This window comes from Rhinatrema bivittatum, chromosome 7, assembly GCF_901001135.1.
Source record: "Rhinatrema bivittatum chromosome 7, aRhiBiv1.1, whole genome shotgun sequence".
NCBI classification, from domain to species: Eukaryota; Metazoa; Chordata; class Amphibia; order Gymnophiona; family Rhinatrematidae; genus Rhinatrema; species Rhinatrema bivittatum.
The window spans coordinates 254,218,119-254,236,090 of NC_042621.1; the positions used below are offsets into that span (position 1 = coordinate 254,218,119).

Sequence of the window (17,972 nt, forward strand, 5' to 3'; positions counted from 1 at the left end):
CATGCAGGCTGTTATGCTTTCTTAGAAAGAGGAAAAAAAAAAAAAGCCGAAGCCATGACAAATTGAACTACAAATGTTACCTAACCAAGACCTCTTCTGAAAAGCTGTCACCACATGACACAGTCCCACAGCGATTATGGCCAGCCTGCCTATTACAGAACAGAACCTTCACATTATAAAAGACTCTGATCCTTTTTTGTTTTGTGATCTACAAAGGAATAGAACGGTTCTACGTTTCATTCTTGTCTTTGTGAAATGGTGTGCTCATGATTACTACTAGACTAAACATGTCCATTTCCCATTTGTGTTTTACTGACAGGCCCATTAGAAGACACAATGGCAGACGATAAGTCCCTGAGTTTATCCTTACTTCATAATACCCTCATTTGTGAAATGGAAGGATCCCAGAATTATATTATAGTATGTAATATATTAGTACAAATAAAATATTAAACTAATTCCTACTTGAGGATGTCTGCTTTTGTCTAATAATTTAACACAATTGAGGAGCAATGTTCTGATAGTTCCATAGTGCTTCCTGTTCTGGTTTTTCTTCAACATCATGTTGTAGGCAACCCTAAAAGGAAAGAAAAAAAAGGGGGCGAGGATGAAAGATATCACCTACTTACCAAGGAGATTCTTATTTCTGGTCATTACCAAGCATTCTGAAGACAAAGTGGGCAATGCTAAAAATTGACAAGTTTGTGCATAAACTAGGAGTAAGTGGATTTAGCTTCTTACAAACCATACAGTCAATCAGGAGATTGAGAGATAAAAAGACGGTGGACAGAAGGGAAGGGTGGGTAGGACATTAATTTTTCATCAGTCTTTGGTTGAGCCTTCGTTACTAAGATTTGGGTTGATTACATAAGAAATGCCATGCTGGGTCAGACCAAGGTCCATTGAGCCCAACCTCCTGTCTCTTGACAGTGGTCAATCTAGGTTGAAAGCATCTGGCAGATCCCATAAAATAGATCTAATTCTTCTTGCTCATTCCCAAGGATAGAAACAACAATCTTTAGTCTACCTGTCAAGGAACTTAAGCAAGTTAACAGGAAGGTATTTTAAAATGCCTTCAAATAACATGCTGCAAAACAAATTTGTATAAACACATGGAGGGATCCTATTAGCCCCCTACTGGAATATAACTAGAAGAATATATCATTAGTGTGGGGATAGACCTAGGGATCACGTAGTGAATTTTCAGCTCCCCCATGTGGAAGCTGGTGAATAGTAGATCCCTCTGGCTTATGTTACCTTGGCACTATTTTACCTTGTGGATTCCCCTTTTGTTTTTGCAAAGGCAGCATGTCCTGTGCTGTTCTCTAATTTTTCTATTAACTAACGTTTGTCTCCACGGAACACGATTTGTGTTTCTTTCCACCCTCCCAATCCACTATCTTCTTGAATTGCTCTATTTAAGTTTGGAGTACCCAATAACTTGGAACTCAGTTAAGCTTATTTAATTTTGCTCTTCAATTCAAATCCTGCAAGAGGATCCTGAGGTCATTAAGATCCAAGGAGAGGATGACTTTGAGCCATCCTGATAGGAAGAAGAAGAGACGGAAGAGAGGAGCAGAGATGGTCCACAAAAGTGGACCATGAGCATCTACTGAAGACTGGGGAATGAGGAGTAAAAGGTATTGCCCTTGATACTACAATGAGGAGGTAGAAAACAAAGACTAAATGTATTAAAAATACATCTTTGATACTTCAGCATCACTGGGAAATTAGTATCCAACTTGCTTTAGATCCAATGGGAGGGAAGATATACGAAAATTGGTTCTTACCTGCTTATTTTCGTTCCTGTAGTACCATGGATCAGTCCAGACCATGGGTTGAGCATCCTGTCCAGCAAATGGAGACAGACAAAAATTGAAAGGTTATCCTATATCAGGACAGAGCCCACCCTGCATCCCTTCAGTATAAACGTTGTCAAAGCAGATAAAGATAACTAGTATAAGATCAAGCAAGAAATAAAGAACTGATAAATTGAACAATTCAAAACTCTGTATATCCACATTCATCTAGTAGATGCTTCCAGTGCCTTAAAGTTATGATAGGAAGTCAAGTTACCAATAAACTGTAAAGAAAAGAACTTCGAGCGGACGTAACAGACAGTACATAGGAGGGAGTCTGGACTGATCCATGGTACTACAGGAATGAAAATTAGCAGGTAAGAACCAATTTTCATATATCTTCCCTCTGCAGACAGGAGATCCTGGATGCTGAGCAATTGTTGAACCCACCTGAGGCTTGCCCGCTGCATGAGACTGCTGCAGATTGTTGCCTGAACTCCTAAGGCCAAGACTTCAAAGATGCGCTTGAGATAAAGCTCGAGTTTGCAGTTGTGAACATCTTTCAATGCCGTGGCTCCCACCACTGGGATGGTGGTGTGCTTGGTGATAGCGGAGACTGAAGAATCCACCTTGGGAACTTTAAGCATGTCCAGGCATTCAACAGGGAGGGGATAGAGCTTGTCCATTGCTCTCCCTACTCAGAGCCCCGCCTCGGGGGACTCCCATTCCTGAAGGAGCAGCAGCTTGTGCATAGGATGGAACGGGAACGTATGTGGAGGAGACCTAAGTCCCGCCAGGACTGGGTCCACGTTAGCTGGCATAGCGGCTGAAACAGTATCGTCAGGTGGCACATCAATTGCCAGTTCCTGTAAAATAAAGGGAATGAGGGGATCCAGTTCTTCCCTTTGGAACAAACGGAGAACATGCGGGTCGTCACCCTCGAGCAGAGGACCCGGGAGAAAGTCAGAGTCCTGATCGGAATCAAGGACCGCAGCCAGCTGTGGGGGGTCCGAAGGGCCCGGCACCACTCTGACCCTGACCGAGCCCTGCACATCCGGAACAGGAGGGTGCTGCGGAGCAGCCACCCGAGGGATCTTGGCTGGGGAGGGACCTGGCGAAGGGTCATCCTGTTCCTGTAAACTAGCTAGATATGATTTGTGCATTAACAGCACAAATTCTGTGGAAAAACAAGGCCTGGATTTCCCGGGCACGGAGGAGGGAGGGGGAAGGATCAAAATCCCCCTCCGGGGCTCTAACTGGGCTTAAATCCGGTGGTGAAACAGTTAAATCTGGCTCTCTTGAGCCCAGCAGACCAGAGTCTGAAGAAAAACCTGCCCCCAAAATGGCCGACGTTCCCGCGGTTTTCTGAGAAGAGGACGGCCTAGTCATGCGTTTGGGGGGACAAGCCCAGGCCGTCAATTTAGTTGCAGCTGCGGCGGGGCCCTTCCCTCCGAGCAAACAGTGAGAGCAGAGCCCGTCGCGGGACAGTCGAATCGCAGGCTCCCCGCAGGCTAGACAGCCACCAGATCACGGCATGAAGGCAGGTTAGAAAAGCTGGAGAGGGAGAATCAGCTGAGCTGTGCTGCCCGAGCAGCAGACGAACCCTGCTGTGCTATTATCCCTGCAGAAAAGGTGCTGAAGTTGCTTGTCTCTTGCCTTTTTTTTTTGTAAACTTAAATGAAGGCAGGGAAATTGAGCTTCCCTGTTAAATCCTGTAAGGCAGCACAGGCAAGGAGGGGGGGTGTCTGGACCACCAGTATCGCCCCAGCAGACAAGCAGGTCACCGGGAAAAGGGGTCCTAGGCTGTATAACAAGGGGTAAAACCCCCCTAGGATCCCCTAAGAGCAGGGAGACAGAGCTGTCTCCCAAAACAGGAGTTTTGAATCTTTTACTTTTTTTTGTACAGAAATAAGGTAATACTTGCTTGATCTGATAGACAACAACACAGGAGAAGGAAAAATCTCACAGGTAGAAAGAAACTGAGAGAAGGAAGGGAGCCGCAGGTTCAGCTGCCTGCATCTGCTGGACACAGACAAATACTGAAGGGATACAGGGTAGGCTCTGTCCTGATATAGGATACCCTTTCAGTTTTTGTCCATCTCCATCTGCTGGACAGGAGGCTCAACCCACTGTCTGGACTGATCCGGGTACTTACAGGGAACAAGTAATTCAAGAAACAATTTCTGACTTTATGAGCAACTGTACGAATTCACAAAATTACTTAAAAGTACTTGGACTATCTTAAAAGCGGAGTACACAGCTGCAAAGAACTTTATTTCATCAACTGCACCTTATTAGTAAAGAGAAACATTAGAAACCACCAAAAACTCATGTGTTTCATTGACTAGTGACTTCACTATTTTCTAAAATGTGATCATCAGTTGTGTGTGCAAAGTGGGAAAATTAAGCAATGCGAAGAGCCTTGAAAGTAAGTATTCCTCTCTCGCAGGAAACTCTCAAAATTACATCTTATGCATTAGCACAATGTTCCACTTAAAATAGTAATTTGAGATATGGCCTCTGGAACTGTTATCGGTGTTCAACTATCACAGGGGTTTTACACAAACAAGACTAAATAGCCTATAACTTGAAAAATAGATTTTTAGTCACTCCGAGTCTTCCCTTACTTGTGAAATGCACCAGCCAGAAATGGCAGCATTAAAGTTGAAGCACCAATATGCCCATTATCACCAATCTGTAACCTCTAACTACAAATACTGCTATAAAACCAGCTTTTGTGTCATGACAAACATAACATGATAAAACATGAGGCAAAGTGTACTGGTTTGTTTCTTAGAAAATACACTGTACTTACTTGTACAGGAGAATTGCTACTGGCATTGTGAATGGGTTTTGGTACTTATCTTCCGTTTCTTCGCAAAGAGTGGTGAGGTCGTAAAGTTTTACTATGTCACTTCCACTCGCTGAAAGACAGCAGCTCTCCATTAGCTTCCACTGCCAGTCTCAAATACTAAACATGGTTCATCAGTCAGGGGTGTCAAAGTTTCTTACCTTTAAAGAGCCAGTATGTGTGCCCTTCTTTGGTACAATTAGATTTCAAAAAAGATAAAATATTCTGTGCAATATCTTTGATCACTTTGGTGGAAAAATTGGAGTTTTCTAAACTGGGAATATCTTCAGTCTTTATCATTTCGTATTTCTGCAAACAATTTAAACAGAAAATTTGCTTAAAATATCATACAAAATATATACAAAGAAGCTAGAAACCAAGCATCCTCTGATATATTTATTTCTATATAGTTTTCAATATTGAAGATCTCAGAAAAGCAAAAGCTGCAAGGTTTTACTTCTTTGGATTTAAGATTGGTATACATCTGAAACACTGTAATGTCATGTTAAAGTAGCTCATACTAAATTGTTTCCAAAGTTTCCACACTGCAGTCCTACAAATCTCCTGAGGCAACAGCAACTGACATTCTGCCCAGGAAGTGGATAGTGATCTTATGGAGTGCACCTTCAGCCCTGCTGGAACTTGACGGCCCTTACAAATATAGGCCGTGCAAACAGCCACTTTCAATCAACGGGAAATGGTAGCCTTAGAGGCCTTCTCTCCCTTCTTCCTGCCCCCATACAGGACAAAATGGTGAGCAGAGTGCCAGAATTATTAGACAGCTCCAGATAACGCAACAGAGTTCTCCTCACATCTAAAAGATGCAGCTCCCTGCCCCTAGGGGAATCCTTAGACCACTCAGGAAAAGCTGGAGAGTCTACAATTGATTAACATGAAAGGACACCACCTTAGACCAAAAAGAGGGGACCATCCACAAGGAAACCCTGTCATGGGAAATCTGCAGAAAGGGATTCTTGCAAGACAAAGCCTGCAACTCCGAAACATGTCTGGCCGAACAGAAGGCCACCAGAAACACTGCCTTCAGAGTCAAAACCTTCAGCATCGCTCTCCTCAAATGCTCAAATTAGCTCCACACAAAACTCGCAAGACCAAATTAAGCCTCCAAACTGGGCATAACTTCCGGATTGTAAGTCACAAATGCTTGACCTCTTAAGAAATGAGCCACATCCGGATGAGAGGCCAAAAACCTCCCTTGCCATTTGCCCCTAAGAGAGCCCAAAGCTGACACCTGATCGCGAATGAAACCTATAGGCAAGACCCTTAGGCAAGCCCTGTTGTACAAATTCCAAGATGAGAGGAACCTCCACTGATGGGGATGCACCTGTCTTCAAAGTCTCCAAGACTCAAATGCCCTCTAGACCTGAATATACAGCAAAGTGACAGGTCGACCAGCCTGGAGAAACGTGGAGATAACCTACTCCGAATAACCTTCCAGGCGCAGCTGCTACCTCTCAAAAGCCAAGCCGTGAGACAAAAGTGATCCTCTTGATCCGAAAATATGGGCCCCTGACGCAGCAACTTTTGTAGATGAGCCAGCCGAAGGGATCAGCACTCCTCCTCAGACTTTGCTAGAATGAGCCAATCGTCCAGGTATGGATGAACCACAACTCCCTCCTTGCGTAGGGCCACAGCCACCATCACCTTGGTGAAGGTTCATGGTGTTGTTGCCAGTCCAAAAGGAAGAGCCCGAAACTGAAAATGCTGACCCAGCACTATGAAAAGAAAAAACTTCTGATGGTCCATCCAAATCAGAATATAAAGGTATGCCTCCATCAAGTCCAGGGACACCAGGAACTCTCCTTTGCAGACTGCCACTACAACCATGCGCAGTGTCCCCATATGAAAACGCGGCACCCGAAAAGCCCTGTTCACCTTCTGCAGGTCGAAAATGGCACAGAAGGTACCCTCCTCCTTGAGAACCATGAATAAATGGAGTACCTGCCCTGCCCTTTACCTCCCATGGAACGGGCACTATGGCACGTAGATCCAGTAACCTTTGCAGCGTCCACCACACAGTCTCCTGCCCGCTGCACGACCCCACATGAAACTCAAGAAAGGCCTCCCTAACTGGGTACAAAAATTCAAGAGCGTAGCTGTCTCTTATGACCTCTAGCACCCAACAGTCCGAGGTAATCCAGGTCCACTCCACGAAAAAGCTGGTCAAGCTGCCCCCTATGGCTTCTATGCAGGAGTGGGACAACCTGGCTTCCTTGTGTTGCTTTCCACCACCGGCAGCATCTCTGGAGCCTCTATGGCCTCCACGAAAGAACAGCTGGCGGTTGCCCATTGGCTTTGCAGATGCATTGGAGGTGGTCCTACCAGTCTGAAATCTCCTTGAATCCCTGAATCAGGTTCTAGGTGGGAACACCTTCTTACTAGCGCATTTATCCTCAGGCAGCCTGTTCCCCTTAGATTCCCCCAACATCTTCATCAGCTGATCCAAATCCTCCCCGAAAAGAAACTTCTCTTTGAAAAGGAAATTACATGGCTGAGCCTTCGACCACATCCGCTGTCCAACTGCGCAGCCACAAAAGTCTGTGGGCCGCCACCACTGAGACCATATGCCTGGCTGACGCGTGAACCAAATCAAAATGCATTGGCCACATAAGCCACCCCAGCCTCTAAACTAGTTGACTACAGGGCACCATCTTCTGTCAAAGCCGGATCCTGTGCTTTCTGCACCCCACACAGACAGGCCCTCTGCATCAAGCTGGCACAAAACGGCGGCCCAAAGACTCAGCATGGGGACCTCAAACATCCGCTTTAGGAGAATCTCCAAATTGCAGTCCTGCACATCCTTCAAAACCACAGCCCCGCCATCAGGACGATCATCTTTGAAGTGACCACCGACAACGCAGCATCCACCTTCGGTACCCTCAATATCTCCAAATCCATCAGGGGATATAAGCTTCCCAACTTCCTAATCTTAGGTAAGGGAAAGGCACTTGGGGGGCCTCTCAACCAATGCAGGAACAAACTCACCCCCTCGCTAACTGACTCCTCCTGAGTCACTTTAACCCCCAATTCTTCCAAGACCCGGGGAATAAGAGGGCATAGTTCCACCTTCTTAAATAAACTGACAACTCGAGGATCATTCCCCTCCGATATTTCATTCAGAACCTGGTCGCCCTTAGCTACATCCGGGTCCACACCCTGTGCCACAGTCACGTCGGCATCTGGATCCACCCCCTGGTGGTCCAAAGGGACATCCTGCGAATCATCTTTGGAGTCCCCCTAATCCCTGGGGTTCACCTCTGACTCCACCTTATGCAGTCCCAGACAATTCAGTAGGTTCCTGGACCCAACTGCAGCCCTCTTAGGCTTCTTCGGCGTAGATAGGGGAGGCTCGACTCTTGCACGCTTCCCCTTCACCCCCCTTCCTTGCTAGGAAGGCTTTATGCATCAAGAGGATAAATTTCGGCGAAAATCCCTCAGGGCCATCTGACCCCTGTTCCAGGCTGTTGTCGGAGTTCCCTAGTTATAAAGGACTCCTGCCTGCGGCCCTCTGCGGACCCAGCCGTCTTGGAGAGCACCCCGGGCCCCTCCACTGCTGACAGAGATGTCACCCCCGAAGGGAACGAAATCTGCTTCCCTCAGTGTGCCCCGCTGAGGAACCCTCCTTTCCCGAAGCACAACAAGGACAGAGGGAGCGAGAATTCAAGGCCACACGCGCAGCACACTTCTCTGTGCAATTTGAAAACCATAAATGTGCTCCCGCATTGATGGCCACCACGCAGCCTGCAAATACCGCTGGCCTCAATCACCGCTCTGGCACATGCCTTTTTTTTTCCTTAACCATATTGCGCCATTTCCCACAGCGCAGAAAAATCAGCTGGGCACTGGCAGAAAAGCCACTGCTCTCCTGCCTCAGCATGGCCCCCAGAGATGCACAGGAAAACAAACGCGGCCGCACCAACCACTGCCGTGCCTCCTCTGCTAAAGGCCTGGCTGCTAATGCTGCTCCCCCAGGACCCCTGGGCCACACATGGACCGGCACAGTAGTTACCTTATGTCTGACGAGGCCTGCAGCCCTCACTGTCTCATGGCTATACCTTCCCCCCCCCCCCTTCCTGGCAATCCACTGTTTGCCTTTCTGCTCCTCTCTCTTTTTTTTTTTAACTTTAAAATCACAGATACAAAGGCAAAAAACACACACAGGGGTACTTCCCTTATTCCAGGGCCTTGCAAACAGAGGCCTCTGAGGCCCTGAGGGAACCAGTCCCCTGGTTTACAGGGCCCTCGGCAAGATGCAGGTAAGCACAAGGCATGGGTTCCCAACCCCTCGGACACCTGGCTCAACCTGAGAGATGGCCCACCAAGGAGCCTAACATCTCAGGGAGCTTCCTCCAAAGTTCTCCTACTTCAATTTCTCTCGTTCTCTTTTTTAATCTCAGACTGCAGGGTTGTACCTCTACCATCTGCTGGAGTCAGAAATACTGAGGGGACAGCAGGTGGCACTATTATGTAGCAGTGCCTCAAAGTTTTGTTCCTCGGACTGCGTCTGCTGGTAGAAAGGCAAAACCCACTTGTCTGGACTGATCTGGGAATGTTCCTTAAGGTCCTTCCTTCAGTGATTATGTTAAATTTGATTAGGTTATGATCATTATTCCAAGCAACCCCATCATTATTATCTCTTGCATCAGAGCTTGCATCGTAATTTGTCTCTTCATTCTAGCCAGGAGGACAGCTATACTTTTCCCCCCTCACAGAGATAATTTCTACCCACAGAGATTCCAGAGTGCATTCTGTTTTCTGCAAGACTTTTATCCTGTTTAGTTCTATGCCATCCTTAACATATAGGACCACCCCTCCACCAATTTTACCTGGCCTATCAATTTGATATAATTTGTACCCTGGTACCACAGTGTGCCACTGGTTATTCTCCTTCCACCAAGTCTCAAATTCCTATTATTGCTACATCTTTCTTCAGTTCCATACTTTCTAACTCTCCAATCTTATTTTTTTATACTTCTGGCATTTGTATACAGACATCAGGGTGATGGCTCAATATAATTTTGAAAGGACTGGAGACAGACAATACGTACTAACAACTGAATACACGAAAGTTAGGCAACTCCAGTCCTCAAGTGTGAACAGGTCCAGTTTTCAGGATATCCACAGTGAGTATATGCAAGAGACCTGTTTATGGCACTCGAGGACTGAAGTTGCCTAGCCTGGAATAAACATAAGCTCAATGAACAGAATAACCAGCACTATAATTTTGCATAGCTAAAGAGAAAGGGAGTACCTTTAAGCACACAAGAATCAGACCACAATTCAGTTTTGGGTTTTTTTTAAATCACAACTAAAGAAAAAAAGTCTTAGTTTAAAAATAAGCAAAACAAAAAAAATCCAACAAGTTATACAGAATAAACTCAGAGATATCATATGGGGCTGAATTTTGAGTTTAAGTGATAAATTAGCTGTTCACGTATATGCGTAACTCAAGCACCCTTAAAATCAACCAGCTTTGTATGTTACCCCTCCTGAAATGTTGGAACTTAGTTCTATAGGATGTTCATTTTTAATTTTATTTATTGCAATTGTATTGTACCTCGCTTTGATGGATTTGCTGATTAGCAAGTAATCAAGTGTTGACATATAAAATAAACAGCAATTGATTTTTATAAAAAAGTAAGCAAATGAGATATTCATAAACTATACCTGAACAATTCCATTAACATGAAAACACATCACAAGCTCCGGGACGTTACATATTAAATTATCCAACCAATAGTCAATCCCAGTCAGCACGTTAATTGGTTTGTTGTTATCCCTATCACAAAGAAAATCAAGGTATTAAGTGGATTTAGTAGCAAAGGAAATATATTTAAATTATTAACATTTTTTCAAGAAGCATTTTTAATTAACAATATTGTAGAAAGTCCAGTTCAGCGTATAGTCCTTTGCAATCAGATGCAATAATACAGATTCCTAAAAATGAAAACTTAAGGCTTAACAAAAGATCAACATACTCAAATATTTAGTTTCATCACCAACACATAGTCATTTAATTCTGATCTCATATTACTCTCAGAGTATTATTTTAAAGGTGTCCAATACTCACTCCCATGTATTTAGTGAACTGTTTCAACAGATATTTGTCTGTTATTGCTCTGACCCCTGGGATACAAAGGCTCAGTTCAGAAACACTGATCTCTTAGATGCTGCTCTTTGAACACAAACAGATCAAAGAGAGGTAAGAATTAAACAGCACTCAAAATCATTTTGCCATACTTATCATAACAAAGGATAAGGACCAATTGGCTCATAACCATTCTGCCCATTTGTGTTTTCCTACAGTATCTGTGCTCTTCTCAGTCTTTTCCCATGCCACCAAGCATGCTTAAGGTTTGCTACTGTTTTGGTTCCTACCACTTTAAAGATATTAAAGCTTACTAATTTCTTTACCAAATTCTAACAAACACATGCATTTCCTGACATTTACCAAGAATAATTTTCATGTAACCTTTTTCTCTTTGTTCCCAGCAATTGGTCTATTACCAAAACTCTGTCACTGTCAACTTTTAAAATTAAATTTAAAGCAGCAGTTTAACCAAGTCAACTTGTAAGTTACTAGATTTAAAAGCATAGCTCTCAATCCAACCTCATACGAAGACAACAGTCCTAACAAATCACTGGTCTCCAAATACTTCAATGGCATCACCCTTTTAAATCTAGTCCAACAGGTTGACAAATAGGAGAAAGCATTCCCTTCTGTTCCCATTATATAATGCCACAAATAAAGATATACTTATCCTTCAAAAGGAGAAAACAGAGCTGCTTACCTGTAACAGGTGTTCTCTGAGGCTTTCAAGAGGGAGGAGACCTCCATAAGAAGCAGCTCCTGATGCAGCAACTGACCCCAATTGGGGTCTGGGAGTCGATCTTGTGGAGAAGCCAATATATTTAATCTGTACCATCTTTTGATGCTAAGGACCCACACATCTGAGGTTACAATGGGCCACCGGTTTATATAAAACCGCAGCCTGCCCTGGACCAAAAGCTCCTCTGGCACAGGTTCAGGGATTCTGGCTATGTTCTCTGTGATCCAGTCAAAACCCCATCCCAGGTGTTGCTTGGGTTGCTGTCTGGGGCTTAGGCATCCTCTGCTGCCTCAGATGGGGACAAGGAGTCTGCTGTGAACGGGAAGGGAGTGGAGGATAGCACGCCTCAAGTGGAAGAAATGCCTCCTGTGCCCTGGCCTTTGATATTTCCTGGAGAAAGCCTGGTCTGGATTTGCTCATGGAGAGCTACTAAAGCATTGCCCAGGGATCTACAATCTGTGCGACAGCATCCTTGATCTTATCTCTAAAGAGATTCCCTCCTGTACAAGGCACGTCAGCAAGTTTTTCCTGCACTTCCGAATGGAGCTCAGAGGCTCACAGCTAAGCGAGTCTGTGTGCCCCTATCTCTATGATGGAGACTCTTGATGCCATTTCAAAAACATCAAAGGTCGAGTGAACTGCATGTTTTCCACAATCCAATTATTTGTGCACCAGCGACTGGAGGGTATCTGGCTACTTTTGAGGAAGCTGCTTGGCTACCCCTCTGATCTACTTCAGAATGTCCTGCATGTACTGGTCCATAAAGAGCTGATGAGATGATATGCAAAAAATAAACATAGCACTTTGAAAATCTTTCTTCCAATAGTATTCATGGCTCTAGAATTCCTCCCTGGGGGAACAGAGGAGTAGGTCCTAGAACCTTTGGCCTTTCTGAGAGAGGATTCAACTACCACAAACTAGTGTAGCAGCTGCCGCTTGTCGAATACAAGAACCTTCTGGATGAAATAAGCTTGGAATGTAGTCAGGAATGCAAAAAAATCTAAGAAAGAAAAAATAGCAAATATAATAAAATGGGGAGCATGGGGTGGTGTGGACAAGACTTTTTATAATGTTAGTGATAGAAGAAGTACAAATGTGGCATTGTGAGACTCAAGTGAAGGGGAGGAATATGTAGAGGCTGAGGAGGAAAAAGCAAACTTGCTTAACAAATATTTCTGTTCGGTGTTCACTGTGGAAGACGCAGGACCACATAAAATGAACACAAATAAGACTGGCAGTGAGGTAAACAATCAATTTTCAGAACAGTGTGTTCACGAGGAGCTAACCAAACAAAGTAGATAAGGCAATGGGGCTGGATGGGATACATATTGAGAGAGAAGTCCCGACAGCTCCATTGGCTGATTTTTTTCAATGCTTCTTTAGAATTGGGAGTAGTTCCAGAGGACTGGAGAGTAGCAGATGTGGTTCCTGTTCATAAAAGTGGAAGTAAGGAAGAGGCTGGGAAATACAGACTGGTTAGCCTGACCTCTGTAGAGAGAAAATTAATGGAATTGCTGCTAAAACAGAGGATAGTGCAGTTTCTCAAATCTAATGGATTGCAAGATCTGAGACAGCATGGTTTTACCAGAGGTAAATCGAGTCAGACAAATCTGATCAATTTCTTTGATTGGGTGAACAGCGTATTGAATTTCAGTAAGGCCTTTGACACGGTTCCAAACAGGAAATTTCTAAATAAATTGAGCACCCTTGGTATGGAACCTAGTGTGACTGACTAGGTTAGAACCTAGCTGATGGGGAGGCGACAAAGGATAGTGTTAAATGGAGTTTCCTCAGAGGAGTGGGGGCGTTACTAGCAGTGTGCCTCAGGGATCTGTCCTTGGACAGGTTCTTTTCAAAATTTTTGTGAGCAACATAGAAGGATTGTCAGGAAAGATATGTCATTTTGCTATGATACCAAAATCTGCAACAGGGTAGACAGTCAAGAAGGTGTGGAATAGCAGCTTAGTGGTTAGAGCAGCCTGCTATGAACCAGTGAAACCAGGGTTCAAATCCCACTGCTGCTCCCTGTGACCTTGGGCCAGTTATTTTACCCTCTGTTGCCTGAGGTACAAATTTAGACTGTAAATTCTCTGGGATAGGGAAATACTTATAGTCCCTGAATGTGATCCACTTTGAAGAACCAAAAAGCAAAATATAAATCAACAGTTGAAAATGTGGTTAATGACAATTGACCCTGGCTAATAACTTGTGTGAGGAAAAGGAGGTATAATATGCTGATTTTGCTGTATTTTTGGTAGAAATGGAGGCACCATCTGTCCCCTAATGGTATGCTCCGATGGCACTAAGGTGAACACTCAAAGTGGTCTGCAGACCAGAATCGGAGACATGCAATAGGTAGTCCAAAAGCTCAAGTAGGGAACAAGAGAAGGGATCCAGACCATGTTCCACACACCAAGGCAAAAACCTCTTCCATTTCAGATTGTAAGATTCTCTCGAGGAGGGCTTTCTGGACTCCAACAGGAGTCGAGATACACCTTCCGAAAGGCCCAGAGCCTGTACTGTCAGCCGGTCAACATCCAAGCTGTGAGAGACAAGGCTTGGATGTTGGACTGGCGGAGCCTTCCCTGGTCCTGAGAGATCAGGTCTGGAGCAGTCCCCCAACCGGATCAGAAGGTGCAAGGCCAGCTCCCATAGAAGTCTATCGGTCTGCAAATAACTGCAGGTGACACCCCCCACCCCCGGCAGATCTGCCAGTCATGGACCTCGGGGCACAGATCAAGAAGGCACACAGCCAAGCCATACAGCGAGCCCCAATGCCTGCTGTGGCAATTCTCATAGCAGTCTCCAACACATCGTACACAGAGCAGAACTCATGTTTCTCACATTCCAGGCCTTGCTGCACAACCTTCCGAAAGTCCTCCTGAAATTGTTGTGGAAGGTGTTCCCCCAACTCTTGGGCTTGATCCAGAGGTTCTTGGAGTACTGACCATTATAGAGTTGATAGCAAACGATCCTGGCCGCTAACATACAGCTTTGAAACACCCGGCATCCGAGCGCATACAGAGCCCTATGCTCGTGGCCCGGGAGGCCGAGGCATGATTACGAAATCTCTTTGCCTTCTTTAGGGCCAATTCCACCACCACTGATTGGTGATGGCGCTCCAGACATTCAAACCCGGTGGTAGGCTGGACCATGTAGACTGCGTCCATCTTGCGATTCACAGGAGGAACGGAGATGGCGCGTTCCCAGAGTCGGGCTACCAGCTCCTTAAAGATGTCATGGACTGGGACAGCCACCACCTCCTTAGGAGCATCCAGAAATTGCAGGACCTCCAACATCTTGTGCCGAGAATCATGCTCCATTAAAAGCTGGAAAAGCACCAACTCTGCCATGGCTTTAACAAACTCAGCAAAAGAAAGATCATCTGGGAGGGGATTTCCACCTCTCCTCAGGTGGAGAGGGTTCTGAAGGCAAATCTTCCGAATCCTCCGTGGATCCCTTCCCAGGGATCATAGGTGGCCTCTCTTTCACTTTGAATATCCGGAGACGCAGGGAGTACAGCGCCCACCTGCGCCTTAAGCTTAGAGCCAGTAGGCCGCGTGGGCCCTGGTGGAATCGAAGGCAGAACCGAGGGCACTGGAAGGATTTGGGGCTGCATGGGCACAGATGGATCCACTGCCTAGGGAGCACCAGGGGCACAGATGGTACCCGAAGGTATCGGTCCCTAGGACCCCGAGAGAGCCAGAAGTTGTGGGGGTGTCATGCGCAGGCAAGGCGCCGTCAACCCCAATGGCCCTTCCTCGTCCAAGGAATCGCTCACCAGAATGGGAACAATAAGAAAAGTTTGGATTTTTGGCCAGGAGCATGATGGGAGATAAGTCTGAAGCTGAGAAGCCTAATTGTTTACTGACTAAACTTTACCATGTAAAAAATAGGGCAGTTGTAAAGAATCTTCCTAGTGGCTAAGGACAGGTTAGGTAAAGTTAAAAAACAAGGGGCATTCTATTCCCTCAGTTTGTGCTCTCTCCAACAGAAGATACCCACATGAGAATTCAGGGTCAAACCACTCTCACAGACAAACCAACCTTGCCGCCCAGTAATAACTACGAATATCTGGCATCTCCATGCTTCCCTGACACTTAGGTTGATACAGAACAATAAAATTAATAACACCATTCTGTTGTGCCAGATAAAACTTCCCATTTGTTCATTTATGGAGGAAAAATCATGCTGTGTGATCGAACAAGGAACATGCTGGAATAAGTACATTAGCTGAGGTAAGATACACATCTTGATAAGATTAATTTAACCTGATCATGAGATAAACAGGTCCATCCAGTCCCTAAGATCTTCAGGGATGACTGATAGTAAATGGCCATAATTAATATTGAAAAGGTCTCTCGTATTGTAAGAAACCTCAATATCCACGTAAGTAAAATCAGAGACCAGTCAAAATCAACATAAGCTATTAGGTAGATGGGTCCCTCTGCCCAAGAGGAGAACTTCAGATTTTGTGTAATTAATCTGTAACCTTACAACCTCCCATATTCTTCCAATACCTCAAAATAGGCCCTCACCAAATCCCCCTATCTTTACTGTCAGATACTATACCCTCTTGTGGGAGATCTGAGATTGTTTATATGGGTTTGAGATTGTCTCTTCCACACTGCTCTAGCCAAAGCAGCTCCTGTCTTGTAGCCATTTTTAAAATGTCTGTTTAGTATATCTCAATATCCACTTATTATGGAACAGGAGGTGGAACTCAAATTTTATAAAGGAATGTATTAGTCAACAAACGCTTAATGACTACACCAACACTTTTCCACATATGAACATCATTCCAAGACGCCACTTCCAAGCAGCCTTTATATCTTTATATCATGACCATTATACTAGGCCTCATCATATAAGCTCATGCTATTTAGGCTCAGCCTTATTTATAATCATAGGTCATTTTTGATTAAACAGTCTCGATAGACTAATTTTTTGAAAAAAAATGTTTATGCAGTTAAAAATCAAATGAAGTACTTAACTTCTAGTATTCCAAACTTCACTATTCGTGATAGTCTTGCATCTCTTGACAAGAAGCTGGTAACCTGACACAGGGCCGTGTTTCGGACTGCTAATACATTGTGCCAGTCCTTTTTCAAGGGTGAGTTATCATGATTTTAACAAAACTTTTTCAAAAGATGGCAACCCAACGTTTCTCTTCACTTCAAATTGTTGGTTTATCTCAATGCCATCTAAATTCTACCAACTTGGAGACCTCTGAGCCAGTGTCTCAATTTGATTAGTTTCTGTAGCATTTTGGCTGAACGGTCAAGTTGTGTTCATCTTCCAGCTCAGTTCTCTCTCTTTCAAGTTGGCATTACTCAGTCAAGTAGACTTTTTTTTTTTTTTTTAGGTGATTCAAATAACTTAAAAGTCTGCCCCTTAACACAGCCCTCAGGGGTCTCCACCTCAAAGAGAGGTCCATAGTCAGCTGGACTGTGAAAATCAAAGTCTGAAATAGCTACCTATATCAATTCAAGAAAATCATTTTTACCCAGCACAGACAAATTCAATTTCCACATTACTGCTGCTCCATGATGATCTGCCAAGCCCAGAGTAATTGAGACAGGGTGGTGATCAGTAAGCTGACTTGAAAGTGTATCATATATTGGGAGATTTGATTCATAAGTGAATCCGTGCAGAATCTTTTTATCCAACTCCTCCTCGAAAACTGCTTGCTGATGCCAACACCAACTGGAAAGCAGGAAGAGTAACCACATCCTCTTCAGAACCAAGAGGTTGATTGGTGGCGGATATCAAGACCTGTCTAGGAGGATGTGCTCTCCTCGCTGTAGGACTGCTTAAAGGGGTTCTTGGTATACGCCGGACCATCCCCATGCTCCCAGCATTGCGCGTCGATGAAGACTGATGCCACCGTTTCTTTGGTTTCCCTTGATGGTCAGCATGAAATCTCTCTGATGCCAAAGTCAAAGAGGCAGAACCAAATGCCTTCTTTGAGCGGGAAGAGTCAGATGATGGCCTGTCTCCAGGTTTTCTATTTTTCTATTAGCCAACAGTATCGAGGGAATCGACAGTTAGCCCGATGTCAATGCCGTTCCTTCCATTTGTACAGTTCTGTGGACCTTCAATGTCGATGCCTCTGATACCAATGGATTGGTCTTCCATTACCCAAAGAGTTTATCCATGAGTTCCAAATAGGACTAGCATCCTTTTTAGGTTATGGCTGCAAACTTGCCGCACCCATGCACATCATGCAATGCCCCTAAGTAAAGGGCATATCTATCATGGAGGTCAGTGACAGAAATGGTCCTGTTGCATCAGGGGCATCACTGGAACCTACTAGACATGTCATACCAAAATAAAAGAGACGCAAAACTGAACTCAATAGCAGTGATGGTTTGATAGCCTATGGCACTAAAGGCCCAGAACAGAGGAGAGAGGCAACACATCGACTGAAGGGCTCTGCAGAAAAAGAGAGACTGAAGGGACCCGTGTGGACAT

The 17,972-nt window shown here is 44.7% G+C and overlaps 1 protein-coding gene across 4 annotated transcripts in view; it reads right to left on the bottom strand.

Annotated features, from left to right (window-relative positions):
* The window catches only part of EDRF1 (erythroid differentiation regulatory factor 1), a 190,410-nt gene that overhangs the window by 102,091 nt on the left and 70,347 nt on the right, over positions 1 to 17,972 (bottom strand). For all 4 annotated transcript variants that reach the window (XM_029610049.1, XM_029610048.1, XM_029610051.1 and 1 more), the window contains 4 exons: positions 10,336 to 10,447; positions 4,812 to 4,959; positions 4,615 to 4,723; positions 466 to 577 (listed from right to left, as the gene is read on the bottom strand). In XM_029610049.1, coding sequence (XP_029465909.1) covers positions 466 to 577; positions 4,615 to 4,723; positions 4,812 to 4,959; positions 10,336 to 10,447 — 481 coding nt within the window. The remainder of the gene's footprint in view (positions 1 to 465; positions 578 to 4,614; positions 4,724 to 4,811; positions 4,960 to 10,335; positions 10,448 to 17,972) is intronic.